The sequence below is a fragment of the Rana temporaria genome, chromosome 4 (genome assembly GCF_905171775.1).
Source record: "Rana temporaria chromosome 4, aRanTem1.1, whole genome shotgun sequence".
Classification (NCBI taxonomy): Eukaryota; Metazoa; Chordata; class Amphibia; order Anura; family Ranidae; genus Rana; species Rana temporaria.
The window spans coordinates 353153890-353177674 of NC_053492.1; the positions used below are offsets into that span (position 1 = coordinate 353153890).

General features: G+C 43.0%; 1 protein-coding gene across 8 annotated transcripts in view; it reads right to left on the minus strand.

Annotated features, from left to right (window-relative positions):
• The window catches only part of UTRN (utrophin), a 910930-nt gene that overhangs the window by 739336 nt on the left and 147809 nt on the right, over positions 1-23785 (minus strand). For all 8 annotated transcript variants that reach the window (XM_040350827.1, XM_040350824.1, XM_040350828.1 and 5 more), the window contains one exon: positions 20404-20496. In XM_040350827.1, the coding sequence (XP_040206761.1) occupies positions 20404-20496 (93 nt within the window). The remainder of the gene's footprint in view (positions 1-20403; positions 20497-23785) is intronic.

Here is a 23785-nt window from a genome sequence, read left to right on the forward strand (position 1 = left end):
CATTTCCCAGGAGTCTCTGGGCATTACTGTGCCTAAAAATGACCCAGCATGCACCTCTCCCTGAAAACCAGAAAGAAAAAGGAACTGGGCTTCACATGCCCACACATATGATGGATACGGCCACAACATGAGCTGGAGGATATAAGGCAAGTGTTTGCAATGATTTCTGGAACGATTGGGGAGCGATGAATATGTTTGAGGGACTATTTAATGTGATTAATTTTAGCTTGCAAAAAATAAAATAAAAATAAATTATGCCCGGAACCCCGCTTTAAAATGCCGGTGCCTGGACCCGAAAGCCTATTAAAGAATCGCTCAGATGAGGACAACTATGGATCCAGAGGCAGATAAGTGCCCTTACATTAATCCTCCTGGCGGGAATTCCCGAGCGTGACTCGGGGTGTATTTTTTGTGCCAAAATCGGTAACCCCGAGTCACGCTCGGGGTAGCTATGCAGAGCCTGCAGCGCGCGCTGGCTTACCTTGTTCCTGGATCCAGCGATGCCACCGTGCTGTGTGAGCGAGCGGCGTCCTTGCTCGATTCACACAGTGTCCTCCTGTGCCGCCGATCTCCGTTCCCTGCGACGTTACGACGCACAGGGGCGGAGATCGGCGCAAAATTCAAAAAGGTAAACAAACACTATACATACAGTATACTGTAATCTTATAGATTACAGTACTGTATGTAAAAAATACACACCCCCCCTGTCCCTAGTGGTCTGCCCAGTGCCCTACATGTTCTTTTACGTAATAAAAACTGTTCTTTCTCCCTGCAAACTGTAGATTGTCCATAGCAACCAAAAGTGTCCCTTTATGTCAAAAATGGTTTTAGATCAGCTAGAAAACAGCGATAATAAATTATAATCACTTGCAGAATTGTGCGATAGCGATTTGTGGGGAAATTTGTCATACAAAAAAAAAAATAATGACAGCGACAATTCTGCAACTGAGCAAATTTCAGTGATTTTAAGTTGATTACATTATTGAATAATTTTTATTAGAATTATATTATTATTTGTTATAATTATTTATAATTATTTATTATATTATAATTTATAATTTTGTTTTTAAAAAAATGTCATACCCGGGATGCCTATTAGACTCTTGTTTGGTCAGATTTAAATGAGTTATTCCTAAGAATTACAGGCCTACAATATAAAACACCAAATTTCCTTGCAAATAATGGTACCGCTTTCAGCACCTTTTTTCTGAAAAAATCATACCGCCAGGGAGGTTAAAAGTCAGCATCTACAGTATTTGTAGCTGCGGACATTCAATTTTTTGGGGGGAGACTGGACCTCTTCTGGACATAAAAAGTGTGATGATGTCCAATAGTTGTGCAAAGGCAAGCAGTAGGTGGGGCTGTGGCACATTTACAGGTTCTGAAAAATGTCATACACTTTATACCCCGAAGCCACAACAGGAGAGAGAATCATGAACATGTTAATTACTTTAGAAATCATTTACAATGCAACACAGTTCAAACATTAAATAGTGTATTTTGAAGGCTCAGCTGAAGCCGATCTTTAAATTTACCTTTTGGCAATTTCCCGTTAACAATTTTCTGTCAACGGTATTATTTTTTAAAGAAAGATCTGTCACATAATTAAGATGCAATCCTTGAGCTCCAGTCATGTGACTTTGCCTAGGCCGAGATGATATTATTAGTCTGCTGCAGAAATATTGTTTACTGCCTCTATGATTAGACTGCAACTTTGTAGCAAATCACAAAGTGAGAAATGACTGCAGTCGTTGTTTTGTGTAATTTAGTCCCCCATTCACACTATGACAGGTGCTGCACATACGTGCATTTTTCACACATTGTCACATTTCATGCATTGTAACTGGCTGTCCAACATAGACAAACGTGGCAATGTTGCTTGTGTATCTTTTTGAGCTTTAAAGCGGGGGTTCACCCTTAGAGGGCACTTTTCCCCCTTAGATTCCTGCTCGTTATTACTAGGGGAATCGGCTATTTATTTTAAAATATGTGCAGTACTTACCCGTTTACGAGACGCATCCTCTCCGTCGCTTCCGGGTATGGGCTTCGGGAATGGGCGTTCCTTCTTGATTGACAGGCTTCCGAGAGGCTTCCGACGGTCGCATCCATCGCGTCACGATTTTCCGAAAGAAGCCGAACGTCGGTGCGCAGGCGCAGTATAGAGCCGCACCGACGTTCGGCTTCTTTCGGCTACGAGTGACGCGATGGATGCGACCGTCGGAAGCCTCTCGGAAGAATGTCAATCAAGAAGGAACGCCCGCTCCCGAAGACCATACCCGGAAGCGACGGAAGAAGATGCAGCTCGAAAACGGGTAAGTACTGCACATATTTTAATATAAATAGCCGATTCCCCTAGACCGAACGAGCAGGAAGCTAAGGGGAGATTTTTTTTTTTTTTTTTAAATGGGTGAACTCCCGCTTTAAGCAACCTTTGTGTGTTTGTCAAATTGTTATTGCTTGGCACGTTTGGGGTGCTATTAACAATGAATGGCCCCCACAAGCGCGACACGCGTTGCTACTCTACACTCTGTACAGAAAAAACTGCCACTGGAAGTTAACTTGATTTTGTCATTGTTTAGGGCCGCACACACCGGCCGAATATCGGGCAGTTCAATAGTAACCATCCAACATTCAGCCCGTGTTTACGGCAGCCGGTCCCAGGAAGCCAGCATTTGGCTGGCTTCTACCGAAGGTGCATGACCAAGAAAGGTTTGCCGGTCGCCACTTGATCAGCACTCTCAGTCAATGGCTGAAAGTGCTGACTAGTGTGTTCTGGCAGGGGGGCCACCCCCTGTCAGAACAAAATAGCTCAACAGGGGAGGTTGATGTACTAACATATGATTGTTAGTACAGAGGCTCTTCAGTTTTTTTTTTCGTTCAGCCACTGGGTTGAAAAAAAAGTGGATAATGTGTACAAGGCTTCAGGCATGTCAGTCCAAGAAGTATAGTGCCTGAAAAGGAAGTGTGATTCCTCTGGAAATAAAAGCAGATATAGGCCTTGTCAGAGGAATCACTGTAATCAATTTAAGAGGTAATAAATACCTATAAGTGTAAGGTAAATTTTAGACTATGCTAAATAAGATAAATCTCAGAGATTTATCCATCCACGCTAAAGAGTGTGGATGGAGGAATCTTTCCCTGCTGGCCATTGTCCTGTATTCACAAAGCGTGCACCTGTGGCCTTCTAAATACCCAAACAATGATTGCATCTAACTGATAGTGTGAAGTAGAGTTGCACGATCATTCGTTAAACAATCAAAATCGCAATTCAACCCCCTCACGATCTTAAAATAGCATTTCCTCGATTCAGCTGTCAAAAAAGCCTGCTAAGTTTATCACAACATCGCTTAGGCGGAGATAAAGAGAAACATTGTAACATTTCTATCTTTTTAGATCAAAGGGATGAACTTCGGTCTGTAAATGAGCTCAGTTTAACCACTTAAAGACTATGGCCCGGATTCACAAAGCACTTGCACCGACGTATCTCCAGATACGCCGCGTAAGTGCAGAAATGCGCCGTTGTATCTGTGCGCTGTACCCACAAACTAAGATACGCCTAAAAACAGGCTTCATTCCACCAACGTAACTTCCCTACGCCGGCGTAGAGTGGGCGCATATTTACGCTGGCGCTCCCATTGATTTTCTATTAAAATATGCAAATGAGGGAGATACGCCGATTTACGAACGTATGTGCGGCCGATGCAGGCTACGAGTGGTGCCCTGTAAGTTGTACGTCCGGCGTAAAGTTAAGCCCCATAAAGGAGGTGTAACCCGGCAGCAGACATGCAAAGGGCTGCACCAAGGAATACAAGCCAGCGTATTTTACGTTGGACGTGAATATGACTAGGCGTAGGTTACGTTCACGCCGTAGGCAGTGATCCGGCGTATCTTAGGCAGTTGTTCCGACGTGTTTGTGAGCATGCGCACTGGGATGCGTCCACGGGGCGGCGCATGCGCTGTTCGTTATACGTATCTGTCTGGCGCTCGGCCCATCATTTGCATGGGGTCACTCCTCATTTGCATGGCTCATGCCCACTTTCACCTACGCCGACTTACGCCTAGGAAACCCAGCACAGTTGTGGGAGCAAGTGCTCTGTGAATTCCATGCTTGCCTCTCTGCGCTGCGTCGGCGTAGCGTACAGGAGATACGCTACGGCGGCATTAATGTGCGCCGCTGTCTGTGAATCCGGGCCTAAACCTCTGGTTTTCTCCCACTCTCCAAAGACATGCTTGTAGGTTGATTGGCTCCTGTCTAAATTGGCCCTAGATGTGCATGTATGAATGTGATTTAGGGACCTTAGATTGTAAGTTCCTTGAGGGCAGGGAACTGATGTGAATGTACAATATATATATATATATATATATATATATATATATATATATATATATATATGTGTGTGTGTGTGTGTAAAGCGCTGCCTATGTTGACAGCATTATATAAGTACATGTAAGTACATGTAATAAATAAATAATGGATCAGGTACAAGAAAGTATTATCGCTTCTTTCATATATGGTCATTGATCAGTATGGAATGTTATTATATAAGACAGATTTCCATTAGGTCATCTCATTCTCCAGGAATTATGTCATTCCTGGAGAGAGAGACAACACCCAACATACTAAAGCAGTCACCATATAAAATGGCTGTATATCCACTATATCTATGTTAAAGGTCAGACACAGAAATTTCCTCTTATTATTAGATTTAAACAGCTTGGTATTTTACTAAAACATAAATCATAGGGGTTGTACCAAACTGTTCTGTCCAGCTGTAGAAACAGCGTACCTGTTATATGCGTTCCCATGGAGGCTACATCCACAAGTCTTTCTAACTTCTAAAATGGAAAACCTTTAGGGACATTTTATCTACAAACACTCAGTAATAAACTGACAGAACACAATGCGTAAAGCTAGGCCAAATATTTTGATACAGCCAACCAAACCCTCATCACATTGCAGAAAGCTCTCTCCTAGCAATCTTGCAGGAAGGGGCAGGAAATGTCTCTGAGGTAATCTGGTGTGTAGATACATGATAAGGAAAAAGTAAGATTAAAGCAGCAGTACATCAATGCAATGCAAGCAGCTGAGCCATGACAGGGGCTACACAAATACTGGAGCACTAGTGTGCATTTTATATACACACACTTTATTGTCGGCTACATTCATCAAAGTAGATGTGGAAATATTTACTATCCATTAAACATATATTAGACCTTATCATAAGACTCTTGTTGGCGTGTGACTTAAAGCTAAATCCTGGGCAAACACATACATGTTTATTGCCTGTGAACTGCGAAAGGACCGATAATTCTCTAGGATTTTCATACTGCACAGCCAGAAAGGTGATATATATACAGTAGCTCTGAATTAAAGCTGGACTCTACGATAAACAAATATTGTCTAAGTACAAGAGGCATGTATAGTCTTTATTTTTTTCTCGCATTTTTCTTAGGTGGTTTTAGTGGTTGTGGGAGGTGGTGAGGGTGTGGTGGGCGGTGGGCACTGGACGGTGGTGTGGTGGGTGGTGGTGCGGTGGGTGGTGGTGTGGAGCATGTATATTCTTAATCTTAAAGTGGTAGTAAACTTAAACATTTTTTAAATAATTCTCCCTGCAAGGTAAAGGCATAATGTATAAATCATATAGGAACAATGAAGTGCACACTGATATCATTAAGGTAGAATTTCAGCCAAAAATAACAAGATAATCAAGAATAGCCTAATAAAAAATACATAATTTATTTATTTTTTATTGGAAACGTAAATCCCTGGTTATCACTAGTATATGGATCATAATGGTGTTTTGACTTATAGTACTTATTGCTATCTATTATTTATTCATACACATTGTATTTCTTTTTAATGTTGTGTAGGACCTCACATGCAGTGTGTTTCTAGACTTTTTGAAGAGTGAGGGCCACTTAAGCAACTTGGTAACCAGTCACGGGCCACTAAGGGTGGAACTGGCAGATGACAGGTCACGGCTACTCTATAGGCCCTCCGATCTGCCAAGATGGAAGGGGACAAATCCCCTTCTGTTTTTCGGATTGGAGTTAGGTGGGCGTAAACGGACATCTGTCGCTCTATAGAGGTTAACCGAGGGTCCCATTTGGTTGAACTGATCTTGTAAAAAAGGTCCTAAGACTGCTTTCACACTGATGTGCTGCGGTTTACCCACACCGCGGGTGCAGCGTAGTGCACCTGTGTCTATCCTGCGGGCTAGCTGAACTTTGCCATAGACTCTGCCTGTGGCAAAAGTCGGCACTGTAGAGGAAGCATCAGCTTATGGGGCTCTGCTCCGCAGCCGCTTTCTTCCACTACTACCAGCTTCATTCACAACACTGATACTGCGGTATGGCGGGTCGGCAACCTGCGATCTGGGTTTGCCAACCTGCCATTCCAGAACAGGAGGTCGTGGGCCACATCAGAGGGCTCCGCGGGCCACATGTGACCCCCGGGCCATTTGTTAGCCACCCCTGTTGTAGAGTGTTAACATTTATAGTCGTAGTGGAAAAAACTGTACCACACATTCATTTTTTGTCACAAACTTTATTATAAGCTTGCCTGTAGGTAAAAATCAAAATGCTGATATTGTAATTTGTCAGAATCTGAAGGGATCCTGACTTTACTGTTGGGATCCACCCAAATGCTTGATGCCTCACCAGCAGCTGGCTAAGCCCCTCAGCGTGCTGCTGAGAACCTGAGCCAGCCGTTCCGATCTCCTCCAAAGCCCAGGACTCCAGTGAGTACTGGAAGGGCATAACAGAGAGTAGTCACCAGCTTCCTGCTCACTAAAGACAGAGAACTGAGTGATCAGCAGTCTTTAACCACTCAGTTCTTGGTCCTATAGGCAACGGGGGACAGATGCAGCATCAGACCAAGGATGAATTGCCATACTTCTCTTTAAACTACTGCTTAGGAGATCCTTAATATAATAGATAAAAACTGTGCTGCATCTGGGCTGTGTTTCATTAGACATACCTGAATATGACAATGTGTATATGAGTTTCAGTGCCATGAACATAACATTCTGCCTACTAGATCATTTGCTTGGGGGGGAATAGCTGAAGTCAGAATGATAGAACATTGTCTTTAATTAAAATTTCAGACAGGAAGGTGGTTACTGAAAGAATGTATTTCCAGTCTGACAGCTGTCTATACAGCAGCCAGTCTTCACTTTCCAAGGGTACAGTTATACTTGCTTTTTTCCTGTTTTGGTGCAGAGAGATTTACTGCAGTAGCTTTAACTATCATGCACTTATAATGAAGTTTCCATGTAACGCTGGGCATACATGGATCAAAATGAGTCTGGTTCAGTAGAGATCGGCTGAATTTCAATCCTTATATGGGCACTGTGTTTGTACAGAAGTTTATCTAATCATTACGGCTCTATGTATTTTATATCACCCACTTGCTGAGCTCCCTATAGCAGATTTCCTGCTATAGGGCGGCTGCTTTGTGCAGAATCACGTATATATATATATATATGCTGCGTCTGCTGTAATTTGTCACAGCAGAAGGCGATCAGTGGGTGCCGGCCCATGGGTGTTCGCTGGCACCCACTGATTGCCAAGGAAAGACACAGAACAGAGCTCTGCCTATGTAAACAAGGCAGAGCTTCATCCTGGCAAGGGGGAAGTGATAGATTTTCTTTCCCTGCAAAGGGAAAGAAAATCCATCCCCTTTCTTAGTTAAAGAACCACATATAATACACACAAACACTGGCTAGGCACATATTTAACCCTTTGATTGCCCTCGATGTTTAACCCCTTCCCATCAAGTGTCATTAATACAGTGACAGTGCATATTTTTTAGCACTGATCACTGTATTAGAGTCACTAGTAACATGATGTAAACATGATCAGTTAGTGTGTCACAATGTACACCACAATATCGCAGTCCAGCTATAAGTCGCTGATAGCCGCCATTACTAGTATAAAAAAAGAATTACCGTATTTATTCGAGTATAACGCGCACACGTGTATAACGCCCACCCCTAATTTTCGATTAAAAATCGGTATAAAATCATTGTAATTGCCAAAAATCATTTATTGACAACGTAAACTGGTATAAACACAATACCGAAATAAAAGCCATGTCCCCCGTATGTCCAGCCATGTCCCCAGTATGTCCAGCCATGTCCCCTGTATGTCCAGCCATGTCCCCCGTATGTCCAGCCATGTCCCCCGTATGTCCAGCCATGTCCCCTGTATGTCCAGCCATGTCCCCCGTATGTCCAGCCATGTCCCCCGTATGTCCAGCCATGTCCCCCGTATGTCCATCCATGTCCCCTGTATGTCCAGCCATGTCCCCTGTATGTCCAGCCATGTCCCCTGTATGTCCAGCCATGTCCCCCGTATGTCCAGCCATATCCCCTGTATGTCCAGCCATGTCCCCCGTATGTCCAGCCATGTTCCCTGTATGTCCAGCCATGTCCCCCGTATATGCAGCCATGTCCCCTGTATATGCAGCCACCTACTGTTAATCACCGCGGCGTGGGAACATTACAGACAACGTTCGTTTGAACAGCTGTTTTCCCTGCCGCTCATAGACACTCCCCCTTGCTCGCGATTGGACAGATCCGTCCAAGGGGGAGTGTCTATGCGCGGCGGGGAAAACAGCTATTCAAACGAAAGCTGTCTGTAATGTTCCCCGCGCCGCGGTGATTAACGTTCTAGCGGCGTTGGTAGCAGCGGCGATAGCGGCGGCGGCGACGACCCCAGTCCTCGTTTAGAACGCGCACCCAAACTTTGAATTTTTTTTTTTGCTATACAATTTTGCACGTTATACTCGAATAAATATGGTAAATAAAAATTCCAGTATATATGCCATAGTTTTTTGTAGACTCTATAATTTATAGCACAAACCAATCAATATACACTTATTTGGTATTTTTTTATATATATATATATATATATATATATATATATATATATATATATATATATACTAAAAATATGTAGCATATATATAGCAAATATGTAGCCTTAATTTTAAGAATTTTTTTTTAATATGTTTTATTGCAGAAAGTAAAAAGTATTGTGTGTTTTTTTTTTTTTTTTTTTAATTGACTGTCTTTTTTTTATGCACAAAATAAAAAAATTCAGTGCTCTATTTGTGTGGAAAAAAAAATCCATACATTTTATTTGGGTACAATATTGCATGACCAAGCAATTGTCAGTTAAAGTAATGCAGTGCCGTATCGCAAAAAAGGGCCTGTTCATGAAGGGGGTAAATCTTCCGGAGGTCAAGCAGTTACATTTATGCTTTATTCAAAAAAGTTAATACATTGTCACACTGGCACCTCTGGGTCTATCAATCAAATTATACTCTCAAGGTGCTTACCAAGTTCTCTTGATTCTCACAGAAATGTAGGTATATTTACTAACAAATGTGAAAAGCAGCACGCACTTCAGCATTTGACTGTACACCAGTTAGATGGTGGTATACCAACAATAAAATTGGGATATTCCCTAAATGTTTCGGGCTGACATCTGATAGCTATTTTCCATGTGCAAGTCATATAGGAACAATGAAGTGCACACTGATATCATTAAAGTAGAATTTCAGCCAAAAATAACAAGATAAACATGAATCGCCTATTAAAAGGACATAGCAAAACCAGATTATGCAGCAATATTCTCTTTAAAATCAAAAATTCCCTATACTGTATTTTTTTTTTGCCTACTAGATATCCTCGGTGTGGAATCTTTCTTGTTCTACCTGACCTTGACTTGGTATCAAAACAGCCCCCTGAATTTTCCACTTCTTAATAAGGGATTAAACGGTACTGACTGGCATATTCAAGGCTTTTTATATCCTTTTCCATCTTCATAAAGTTACATTACTTTGTTACGCAGGTCTTTCGACTGTTCTTTTCTACCTCCTCATGGCTCAGTGTCTAGCCTGCTTAGGGCATCCAAGTGAGAGCTAACAAACTCATTGACTATTTATACCCAGGCACTAATTGTGATTTAAAAAGCCACAAATGTGGGAAATTAACCTAGCCATTTTAACTTGTGTGTACCACCTTTTGTAGCTGTACCAATGCCAAACATTCCAAGGTAGGTAAACTTTTGATCAGGGCAATTTGGGTGATTTCTGTTATCATTATGATTTTAAAAGGAGCCAAAAAAATATGTGATAATAAATGGCTTCATGTGATCACTATCCTTGAATAAAAGACAGTTGTTTGGCATGATCAGTCATATTTTCAATATAAATGCCAACATTTCACAATTTCTGCCAGGGTATCCAAACTTTTGAGCACAACTGTAGGTTGTGTGAATGGAGACATGTAAGAAATAGAACACAGATGTTATCCCAATTTGGCTGCAAAATTGGAAATACCCTTTAACAAAAAGTAAAAAAAAAAAAAAACAGCTTGTATGCATGCTTTGTTGTGTGTACAGCAGTGAGCATGTATACTATATTAGGCTGGGTTCACACTACGGTTTTCCAGTCCGTCAGCCGCATACGATTTATATGAAAAACCGTATGCGGCTGAAACGGACGGGAACGTATGGAACCGCACACATGTGCGTTTTCCATTGACATTAATGTTAAAGGAAAACGTATGCGTTTGCCATACTGTTTTAAAAACGACCGCAAAACCGTGGTTGAACACGGTTTTGCGGACGTTTAAAAAACGTTTTGCCAGCAAATCGTACGCACCCGGATGCATCTGAGTGCATACGATTTGCAATGCATACTCTATCTATACGTTTTCCCGTCCGGGCCCGTACGTTTTCAATACTGAAATCGTATGCGGCTGACGGACGGGAAAACCGTAGTGTGAACCCAGCCTTACACACATTTGCAGAAGTACAGACTTTGGCCATGGCAGTCACGCATACATTATTTCATTGCCTGTTGTTACAAAAAACATCCATATATATGCAGTCTTATTTGCTGTGACAGCACGAAGTATGACTTTATATGCAGCTCCTTTGTTTTGGCCTATACAGCTTTAATTTTATTTTTTAAATATATATATATATATATATATATATATATATACACACATATACAGGGTTTGACAAATTTGCGTGGGTTAGGAGCCAGAAAACGCACCCCGTCCCGACGAGCTTGCACGCAGAAGCCAACACAAACGTGAGCAGCGCCCGCATATGTAAACTGTGTTCAAACCACACATGTGAGGTATCGCCGCGATTGGTAGAGCGAGAGCAATAATTCTAGCCCTAGACCTCCTCTGTAACTCAAAACATGCAACCTGTAGATTTTTTAAACGTCGCCTATGAAGATTTTAAAGGGTAAAAGTTTGTCGGCATTCCACGAGCGCACGCAATTTTGAAGCGTGACATGTTGGGTATGAATTTACTCGGCGTAACATTATCTTTCATAATATTAAAAAAAATGGGGATAACTTTACTGTTGTCTTATTTTTTAATTAAAAAAAGTGTAATTTTTTCCCAAAAAAAGTGCGCTTGTAAGACCGCTGCGCAAATACGGCGTGACAGAAAGTATTGCAACAATAGCCATTTTATTCTCTAGGGTGTTAGGATAAAAAATATATATAATGGTTGGGGGTTCTAATTAGAGGGAAGAAGATGGCAGTGAAAATAGTGAAAAATTACATTAGAATTGCTGTTTAACTTGTAATGCTTAACTTGTAATACCAACGGCCACCACCAGATGGCACCAGCTCACACAAGGAAGAGCTGGGGACTTCACAAAATAATAATAATTTTTGCCCACCTTCCAAGCCAAGTCGCCAGGATGCTATTTCTAGTCGCCATGGCGACCTGGTGACCGGGATTTGTTGAGCCCTGTATATATATGAATATATATATCTCCCTTTTGTTTTTTGTACATATAGGGGCAGATCCACAAAGATCTGCCCCGGGGCATCGTATCTGAGATACGCTACGCCGCCGTACCTTACCTGGCTTTGGTTCGAATCCATAAAGATTTTGCGTAGTGTATCTCAAGCGGCGTAACGGCGTGGAATTCAAATTGGTTTTAACCAGGACGTAAATTACGTCCATCCCGATTCACGAACGACTTACGCAAAAAAAAAAATTGAAATTATACGCGGGAACGACGGCTATACTTAACATTGAGTACGCCACGAAATAGCAGCTTTAACTATACGCCGAAAAAAGCCGACTAGAGACGACGTAAAGGAATGCGCCGGCCGCTCGTATGTTCGTGGATCGTCGGAAATAGCTAATTTGCATACTCGACGCGGAAAACGAAGGGAACGCCACCCAGCGGACGCCGAAGAATTGCATCTTAGATCCGAAGACGTACGCCTGTCGGATCTAACCCAGATGCCGTCGTATCTTGTTTTGAGGATTCAAAACAACGATACGAAGCGGGAAATTTGAAAGTACGCCGGCGTATCAGTAGATACGCCGGCGTACTCTCTCTGTGGATCTGCCCCATAGAATCTGAGCACATTTGATTGTAATGCACACTGCAAGCATGGACATTTGTGCATGCTTTAGCAGATAGATCTACATTTCTCTACAGCAAATTCTCTGTGCCATTTTGCGCTTTGTTTTGGAAAATCTGGCCACAGACTTGCAGTGTAAGAAGTAGAAGTAATGTACAACTGCAGCAAACTATTTCCTTTGGGGTCATATAAATGACTTGGCTATAGATGGGTAGCTATGTTCCCAAGAACACCAGCAAGGGAGATATCAGTCTATCACCCTCTGAGACCAGTATAATCTGTCCCTGACAGTGACAGCACTGGGAAATGCCTCTTTCTTCTTTAACAAACTATTTGTTCATTACATACATTAAAAGCAAAGTAATATACACAAAAACAAATTGAAATTAGGCCATCCCAGTTATCCCTGATTACATATTGGTGGCACCATATGCCAATCTCTTAGTTGCCTGTTGTCTTGCATTGTATTGCGTGCTTTGTGTGAAGATCCTGGTTGCTCCTGCCATTTCCTCTTCTTTCCTATTAAAAAAACTGACCACACTAGGCATGAGACGCACAGCCTGGTCAGTTATCTAGCTGTGCTGGGACCTCAGTGTGCTCTCCTCCAATGATCAAATATCTTTTGACACAGGCCACCTGCTAAGCCGATTACTGGGGAGATCAGTGTGCTGTTGCTTCTACACACTCAGCTTTCTATGCAGAGATCAGAAAGTATGCAATCACATAGAAAAAAGAGGAAAAAATTACAGAATAAAAATTTGGAGGTGATGTAATGTATTGTATTTTTTTATGAAAACTGTGCTGATTAAAAGAAAATCGTACGAAAAAAATTTGTGTTTGTCCCTTTGGAAATTTTCAGACGACAGCTGTGTATGAACGATCAGATTATCGTACGATCGCTTTAAAAGCTGTATTTTTTGTACAATATTCTGATCGTGTGTATGCATTGGCATGCATTTCATTGACTGCAATGGAAAAAGCATCATGCACAAACACAGAGGTGTGAATCCAGCCTAGTCTGGTCACACACATTATAATCTGCAGTACAATGTCTGGACAATGTACGGTAATACACATAACATGCATTGTTGTGCTGCAACCTAAAAATGCACTATGTTCCAATGTCATGTGCTCTGCTGTTTTAAATGCATATTTTGCATTACAAACCTTTTTTTGTATTGTTTTTTTTTTTTGTTTTTTTTATTGTTGTGTAATGGAAGGTTTTGGAAGCAATTAACTGGGCCCTGATCTCACTAATGAGAGTTTAAGTTTCCATGTACATGCTTGGGTATTCTTTCCAAAGTGAATTTTCATTTAGCTTCACCTCATTCACCAAACTACCGTATATATTCGAGTATAAGCCGACCCGAATATAAGCCGAGGCACCTAATTTTACCACAAAAAACTGGGAAAACATATTGACTCGAGTATAAGCCTAGGGTGTCCATCTGCATACCTCACTGTGTCCATGCCTCACTGTGCCCATGTGCATGCCTCACTGTGTCCATGCCTCACTGTGCCCATGTGCATGCCTCACTGTGTCCATGCCTCACTGTGCCCATGTGCATGTTTCACTGTGTCCATGCCTCACTGTGCCCATGTGCATGCCTCACTGTGTCCATGCCTCACTGTGCCCATGTGCATGCCTCACTGTGTCCATGCCTCACTGTGTCCATGCCTCACCGTGTTCATGCTTCACTGTGCCCATGTGCATGCCTCACTGTGTCCATGCCTCACCGTGTTCATGCCTCACTGTGCCCATGTGCATGCCTCACTGTGTCCATGCCTCACCGTGTTCATGCCTCACTGTGCCCATGTGCATGCCTCACTGTGTCCATGCCTCACTGTGTCCATGTGCATGCCTCGCTGTGCCCATGCCTCACTGTGCCCATGCCTCACTGTGCCCATGCCTCACTGTGCCCATGTGCATGCCTCACTGTGTCCATGCCTCACTGTGCCCATGCCTCACTGTGCCCATGCCTCAATGTGCCTCACTGTGCCCATGCCTCACTGTGCCCATGACTCACTGTGCTCATGCCTCACTGTGCTCATGCGCATGCCTCACTGTGCCCATGCCTCACTGTGCCCATGCCTCAATGTGCCTCACTGTGTCCATGCCTCACTGTGTCCATGACTAGACTTACATTTAACATTGGAGTATATAGAAGGGGTGCCCGGGTTTGAAAAAAATCGGTGCTCCGCGGCCGTAGGTCCCCTGGACAACTTTCCACACTTGTAGAGGAAGAGTGGGGCTAAATGTGTGCCAAGTTTGGGGTCCACGGGACCTACAGCCGGCCGGTACCGGATCCCCAAAGTCCGGGAGATCAGGTACAAAAAGGTGACTCAAGTATAAGCCGAGGGGGGCATTTGTAGCACAAAAAAATGGGCTGAAAAACATGGCTTATACTCGAGTATATACGGTAAGTAAAAATGTACTTTGCAAGTGAAAATGTTCAACCACCAGTATGGCTAACACCCAGATGACTGTGAAACTGAGAAACGGTATACAAGCGACTCCCAAAACTTCACCAACCAATCTGAAGGGGCCAAAAGATGACATTTCCTGTGCACTACTATTCCTCCAAGAGAATACCAGTGCCAGGGTTGTGTGCACATATCCACTACTGCTGTGCTGCTATAATCATGCGTGTTGATGAAATGATTGTTCTAGAAGGACATAGGAGCTGTTATTAGCACATTTTTGTTATGGAGATACACTCTTGAAAGCTTTTTTCAATTTTTATTAGCAGATTGTTCAGGTAAAACAAATGGCCGACATGTATGATCAGCAAATGGGACCATCCTAGATTTGTTCTTGATCAGGGTGGATAAAAATCAACGATTTAAAAAAAAATGTAAGAAATTTAAAAATCTGATATTTTTTTTCATTTAAATCAGATTTTTTTTGTCAAAAAAATACTTTTGGAGTAAAAATCTATTTAACCACTTAAGGACCGGACCAATATGCAGTTAAATGACCCAAGGGGTTTTTACAATTCGGCACTGCGTCGCTTTAACAGACAATTGCGCGGTTGTGCGACTTGGCTCCCAAACAAAATTGGCGTCCTTTTTTTCCCACAAATATAGCTTTCTTTTGGTGGTATTTGATCACCTCTGCGGTTTTTATTTTTTGCGCTATAAACAAAAATAGAGCGACAATTTTGAAAAAAAGTGCAATATTTTTTACTTTTTGCTATAATAAATATCCCCCAAAAACATATCTAAAGAAAAAAAAATTCCTCAGTTTAGGCCGTTACGTATTCGTTTACCTATTTTTGGTAAAAAAAATCGCAATAAGCGTTTATCGATTGGTTTGCGCAAAATTTATAGCGTTTACAAAATAGGGGATAGTTTTATTTATTCACACAATTTCACACTACCAGCAAGAATGAGTCCTTACATTTAAAGAGCACCTGTCATTTCAGATCCATCATGGCAGTGGCTGTTAGCGGGCATCCAATCACCTGCTGCCACCACATCCCTCACCTTGTTGGGTCACTGCCGCATCACCAGCTGTCCCATTACAGTGAATGGGGGGCCTGTCGGTGAGTCAGCAGCGGGCCCGAGGAGGAGCTGCTGCAGGACAGAGATGACAGTTGCTCTTTAAAAATTATGATTTAAATAGAGTTGATTTAAATCAAGCCTTTTTACTAGTGATTTAAATCATCATTTAAATTGTGATTCAAATTGACTTGATATAAATCAAATCCACCCTGCTCTTGAGCCACACAGACTGCTTTGATTGTCAAAACAACAGTCACAAAGGGAAGCCGAAAACTTGGCAGTTACTAAAAGTCAGTAGAGATCACTGAGTTGGGAGTTGCTTACACTCCCTTGTCAGGGAATAACAAGTGAAGCAGCTTAAAGGGGTTGTAAAGGTTTTTTTTTATTTTCTAAATAGGTTCATTTAAGCTAGTGCATTGTTGGTTCACTTACCCTTTCCTTCCATTTCCCTTCTAAATGTTTTTTTTCTTTGTCTGAATTTCTCACTTCCTGTTACTGAGGAGGAACAGGAAAAGAGAAATTCAGACAAAAAATTTTAAGTTTATTAAAAGTCAGCAGCTACAAAAAGTGTAGCTGCTGGCTTTTAATAAACAGACACTTACCTGCTCCACGGCTCCAGCGACACGCCGGGCCGGGGCTCCGCTCCTCACCCCCCCTCGCGGGCCAGCGTCTTCATTCCTAGTGTGGGCACCCAGCAGTGAGAGCTTTCGGCTTCACGGCCGGGCACCCACTGCGCATGCGCGAGCAGCACTGCGCATGTGCGAGCGGCGCCGTCCGATTGGACAGGCGCTCGCCTACAGGGAGGGGCTGCAAGAAGGCGATTAAGCTAATCGCCTTTCCAGCCCCTCGGCGGAAGGAGGAAGTGGGACAGGAAGTCCCCTTCTCCTGAAGCCCCCACTCCCCCCCCCCAAAAAAATTACATGCCAAATGTGGCATGTAAGGGGGCGAGGAGTGGGTTAAGCGGAAGTTCAATTTTTAGGTGGAACTCCGCTTTAAAGGAACCTATTTAGAAAATAAAAACAAACCCTTACAAGCAACCCCTTTAAGGCCCCTTTCACACTGGGGCGGAAGGCGCGGTATAGCGCCGCTAAAAACAATAGCGGCGCTATACCGTCGAAATTGCTTCGGGATTCGCCGCTAGCGGTGCTGTATTAACCCCTGCTAGCGGACGAAAAAGGGTTAATACCGCCCGCAATGCAGAGGCCTGCAGAGGCGCATTGCGGGCGTTATTACCGCGGTTTTCCATTGTTTTAAATGGGAAGGAGCGGTGAACACATCGCTCCTCTCACCGCTCCAAAAATGCTGCTTGCACAAGATTTTTTTCTCCCCCACCAGCGCATCACCTCAGTGTGAAAGCCCTCAGGCTTTCACATTGAGAATGCTAGGCAGGAGTTTTTCGGGCGGTATTTAGGCTCTATTTTTAGCGCTAAACCGCCTGAAAAACTCCTCAGTGTGAAAGGGGCCTAACTATGTCCATGCAGCTTGGCTCTTCACATGCTGATCAATGCACCTGCAGACCTTTTAGTGACCGGAATCTTTAAGGCTGCATGGTTCTATCCTGTTTCCTGGTATAACAGCATGGTTAGTCTGTGAATGATGACACATCTAGGGCAGGAAGTAGAGGAAGTAACAATTATAGAGGTGAGCCTGAAAGCTTTAACCTTGCAGGAATCAGAAGGTGTAGCATAAAATGTTATCCCCCCAAAATAAGGGAAATCCCTGGCAGCTACCAGACTCACCAGAACTAGTGTGCCCAATGAAAGATTTGCCCTCTATTGCCGTTTTTGGTCACCATTTAAAAAACTCTTGGTGATAACGGTCATCAGGATAAACAGAGAGGGTGAATCTCCCTAACAGGGACACAGACCACAATAACCTTACATACATATTACTGCTCCGGAACAGCCGTGTCTCCCCTATTCTACTTCTTGCTTACCAGCATAAGATCGTCCTGTCATTTGTTATTTTAAATACGTTTATATGATAATACCCCCTTGACTGGCTATCTGTTAAAAACTATTGCCAATGTCTAGGTAAAAAGACAGATTGTTGTCTAATTTCAACGCGGTTAATTCTATCCACATGTCTATGCTCCTGAGGAAGCGTTTTAACAATGCGTAACATGTAGAGCGAGCCCTCCTTTCCTCTGGACCCACCGCCTGGTTACACATCTGACAGCCAAACCTCTAACTATACTCTTTTCTATGATCTAACTGTATTATGTTAATACTATTGTGATAACCTGTGTGGACCAGTTATTGATTTAATTTCTTTGATTTTATATTTGTAACAGTTTTTTGTGACATTTCTACAAAATAAAATACCTCTATTTTTTTACAATACCTACGGTGTGCCTTTAAAGTCCAAAACTACTCGTTTCTAGTCAAAACCTACATATGTGATTAACAGCGCAATGAATCGCCCACGCGAACTCTTCAGGATGGTCACCCAGACCATGAATCCGGGATGTCTTGAAGTCCCCACTTCAGACACCCAAGAGTTCTGCAATGAACTATCGGATTTCTTCATCAACAAAATTGAAAAAATTCGGGTAAGTATTCGGCAAAACAATACTCCACTCAGCCCCCTCTTCAATCAAAACACCGACAGAAAGCCTCTACAATCAACTAAGTTCACTTTGGAACCCATCTCCATCGATACCACCAAAAAATTCATTGGTGCGTTGCGGAACAGCACAGCACCCAATGACATCATTCCCACCAAGCTACTGAAGGAATGTGCCGACATCCTGGCGCCTCCAATCACACAGCTTATAAATCAGTCATTTAAGGAAGGCATAGTGCCTTCCCTGCTGAAAGAGGGCACAATCCTGCCGATCTTGAAAAAACCTAATTTGGATCCTATGGACCCAACTCACCGCCGTCCCATAACAGGTCTAAATGCTCTGTCCAAGATAATGGAGAAAGTGGTGGTAGATCAGCTGCAACAGCATCTGGATACCCACAACCTACTTGATCCATTTCAATCCGGGTTCCGCCCCGGACACGGGACAGAAACGGCCTTACTGAAAATATGGGACGATGCGCTCGAGGCCGCAGACGAAGGAGAATCGTGTCTCCTAGTTCTGCTGGACCTAAGCGCAGCCTTCGACACAGTAGAGCATAAATTGCTACTGAGACGACTAACAGAAGTCGCTGGAGTCACAGAAGACGCCTTACCATGGTTCTCCTCTTTACTCGGAAACCGATCACAAACAGTGAAACTGGGATCTTTCACGTCAGAAAAACGCACGGTGCCATGTGGGGTCCCCCAAGGATCCCCCCTATCACCGGTGCTGTTTAATGTCTATCTTCGTCCTCTCTTTGATATTATCAGTAGCCAAGAACTACTCTATCACTCTTATGCAGACGACACGCAATTGTATTTTCGCATCTGCCACAAAAAGGATCATCATCTCAGATTAGAGAAATGTCTCTCTTCAATAGAAAACTGGATGACTAAGAGTTATCTCAAACTCAATAGCGCTAAAACAGAACTGTTTATCTTCGATGCCAGTCGGAAGAGACTACCAGCAACAAACTGGACACCATCGCCCATTCTGGGACAAATCATCGCCCCTAGCTCCAAAGTCAAAAGTCTAGGAGTCACGTTTGACACCTTCATGACAATGGACGCACAAATAGGGTCAGTAGTCAGCGGGGCTCACCATTTGATGCGCCTACTACGCAGACTTATTCCATTTATCCCCAAAGAAGACGTAGCAGTCGTGGTGGGACCAATCGTGAATTCCAGACTGGACTATGCAAATGCCCTTTACCTCGGGCTCCCCAAGTACCAAATCGCTCGTCTTCAAGTCGTACAGAATACGGCCGCTAGACTGGTGACTGGGAAAAAATCTTGGGAATCAATCTCACCTTCACTGAGATCCCTTCACTGGTTGCCAGTGAAAGACAGAATTGCATTCAAAGCACTCTGCCTGACACATAAGTGCATCCATGGGAAGGCTCCTAGATATCTATGCGACAAGATCAAACCGCACAATTGCAACCGCATTCTGCGTTCCACCGACCAAAAATTGGTCATGGTTCCTAAAACCAAATACAAATCTAAAGGAGAAAGAAGGTTTGCTTTCCAGGGCCCCAGGCTTTGGAATGCTTTACCAACCAGCATTCGGTTGGAGCAAAACCACCTGTCTTTCAGAAGGCAGATCAAGACCCTGCTTTTCTGAAGGCATGAGACACAAACAACCAGCGCCCAGAGGCGATTCAGTTCGCATGTGCCGCGCTATATAAATTTTTCATTCATTCATTCATTCATTCATGTGGTGTGCGCCCCTAATTTTGTTATTGTGAAAGCTTTATATTGATTAAAGATATGTCAAGCCAAAAAAATACATATATAGTACATCTTTGTAATACATGCACACTCATAAATCATATCTTTTTAGTGTGGCAATTTGATTGAAATTGCTATCCAAGAAACACACTTTAGAAGAACACAGCTAAATTAACTAGTTACTAACCAGAGAGGTGCCAGTGAGGCCCTCCAGCAAATCCAACAGTTTTCTCCCATCTTTGAGATCTGTAAAAAGGTCCTTCACTGGTGCTTTTCCACTCTGCAAAACAAGAAAAAAAATGAATTCCTCATTCAATGCACACAATTTCACAGCGGGCATGTAAGCGCAATGAGGCGCAAACAGACCAAATGTTGTCATATACATCTGACTCTCCTTGGTTTGGTTCCTATTATGTTCACAGGCAGTGCAGCTCTCCACAGACAATGTTATCTGTGCCTCCAATTTGTCTCCTGCAGCATTTTGGAAAAATAATACTAGTGAGTGAAGAGAAGCAAGGGAACCTGTTAGGGCTCTTTCACACGGGCGGACCGTATGTCCGCTTTTTTATCCATCCATTTACGGATGAAAAGGGGACATACATTGGTCCCTATGAGATTGCGGGTGTCGGCGGATGAACACCCGGTTCCGCAATGATGCGATTCTGCAGACGGAGGAAAACCCTATTTTTCCATCCGTCTGCGGATCGGATGAACATGGACAGACGGTCCGTGTTCATCTGATCCCCCCATAGGGGAGAGCGGAGAAAAGACAGAGCGGTCCCTGCACAGTGTGCGGGGACCGCCCTGTCATCCACCGGCTCAGCTGGGATCAGCAGAGCGATCCCAGCTGAGCAAGCGGAGGTTCACGGGGCAGATCATCACTGATCGGTCCCGTGTGAAAGAGGCATTAAAGTTCACAAATCCTAAAATCTGTTGGACAGTAGGTCACCTACATTTAAAGCGGAATAAACCCAAAACCGAACATGTAATGCCCCGTACACACGATCGGAATTCCGTTCAAGCTGTCTTGCATACACACTGTCAGACCAAATTCCGACCGTCCAAAATGCAGTGACGTAAAACACTACGACGAGCCAAGAAAAATTAAGTTAAATTCTTCCGAGCATGCGTCGACTTGATTCTGAGCATGCGTGGGTTTTTTCTCCGTCGGAGTTGCACACAGACGATAGGAATTTCCTATAACGTATGCCGCGTACACACGATCCGAATTCCCCATTGAAAAAGTCCATCAGACTCTTTTCATTGGAAATTCTGATTGTGTGCACGTGGCATAAGTGTTATTTTTTCCAACTTCAACGGCCAAAGCTGTCCAGCAAAAGGGTTGAGACAACTAATTTATGTAAAACATTTACGCCAAAAGGAAAACAAAAAACTGTTATTATTGTTGCATATTGTAGCTGGGGGGGTCTTATACTAATGAACCTGGGAGACCCGGTTTCTGAGTCACCTGATCGCTGTCATAGCCTTTGGTTGGCTGCCACAGTGATCATTCACTGCCCCTAAGTTCTCCTTCTATGTGATGTTAGTACAGCAATTTCTATGCTGATCTATTGTGTTCTGACTGGGAGACTGCCGTCCGCCAGAACACACCGGTCAGCGCTGGCAACCATTGGCTTCAGATGCCGGCATGTTTCTGTTGAACCAGTTGATAGCGGCTTATATTCAGCCCATGTGTACCAGGCTTTATTTATCCTGTTCACAATTATCCTTTTGTTGTGTTGGCTGCCTATAGTTTTTTGTTTAGTTTTTCACAATATTTTCACTATTTTTATTTTAGGAAGAGGTGTTTGGACACAATGCACTAAGTACATTTCATTTTTGCCTGGAGTTGGGCTTTAAATATTTATCAACAGCATTACAAGGAAAGTAACAACAGCTTCCCACTAAGAGAAGGAACTTAAAAAGCATCTGTAATGGTGGCATGAAGCCAAAGCTGTATAACACTATAACAGTGTGTGGTGCTGGAACATAACACAAGATGACACAATAGCCTAAGGAAGAAGGGTGCGTAAATACACGTCCTGAATAGACACTTCCACTGACAGCTGGGGGAAACATGACAGCCAGACAATGGTTAGAACACGTGTCTGCATATCTCATCAAGACTTGTTTTCCCTACTTTTAGAAAAAATCTATTCTCTATTCTCTAACCACTTTAGTTGTTTACCTCTTGTGGACCACAAGCAAAAGTGGGTCTTCCGATTTGCCCACACATTTTTACTTATGATACAGAATCAAAAGAACAAACTTGTATCTGCTATTGCTCTTGTTACATTTTAGATACACTGCAGGAAACCAAAAAAATATTTGTTCTCAAATTTGTATGTCTTCTTTTTAAAGAAAAACTGTAGGCAAAGAAAAAGTACTTAAATGATGCTGGCATACAAGGATTTAAGTGCAAGAAGGAGTATGCCACCTCCTGGAGCTCTCTTTTTTACTGGTTCACCTTTGCCATAATGGTGGTGCTCCGAGAGAAAAATACAACTTTCCTACACAGCAGCCACTCTGTCCGCCCATCCTCCAACCGGCCCATTCACAGAAAGCAAAGCATTCTGTGATTGGGCAAGAGGAGAGCGAGGGCGGGCAGTGCAGTTGAAAAAAAGGCTACAGCTTCTGTGTAGGAGACCCGTAGCTGGGGTGTCAGAAAGCTGGAAGTATAGCAATAGCTATACTATCAGTGCTCAGTGAAACAATACATTTTAAACCAGGGGTAGGCAACCTAGGGCCCTCCAGATGTTGCAGAACTACAAGTCAGATCATGCCTCTGGTAGTAATTGTAACTACCAGCCTTGCAACGTCTCATGGGAAATGTAGTTCCACAACAGCTGGAGGGCCCCAGGTTGCCTACCCGTTTTAAAAAAAACAGAGAGCTCCAGGAGGTGGCATGCATCTTACTGCTCTTAAAGCGGAGTTCCGGCCACAATTTCACTTTTTAAATATAAATACCCCTGTAATACACAAGCTTAATGTATTCTAGTAAAGTTAGTCTGTAAACTAAGGTCCGTTTTGTTAGGTTGTTACAGCATTTAGACACTTTATAAAATAGAAATTGACTGGGGACATCTTAAGTGTGGGCATCATGAAGCCAGACTGTATGACTTCCTGGATTTCAGCCTTGCAGATCTAGTACATGCTCAGTGCTGCACAAGCAGTGTCAGATCAGGTTTCAGCACCTGTGCTGTCCAAGTCACATGATTCTTTGAGACTGGGGAGTGCACAGACTCCTGGAAAGTTACACCCACTACATTCCCAGTTGTCTGTGCGGTGTAGGTTAGGAAGCATTAAGCACCTAGGTGCAGGAAGTGGGAAGATTAACTATTCTGCCTAGCAACAACACTTTGAAGGCATCTAAAAAAATATATATTTTTCGTAAAGGACTAATGACATTTTTTTAAAACTACTGATGTAATGTTATATTTATGGGTGGAACTCCACTTTAATTCCTTATGTACCAACAGAGTTTCCTGGAGTTCTTCTTCAACTACCTTACAATAAAATGTGTATAAAATATTTGCATACAAACAGTAGAAACACAAAACTGTCAAAAA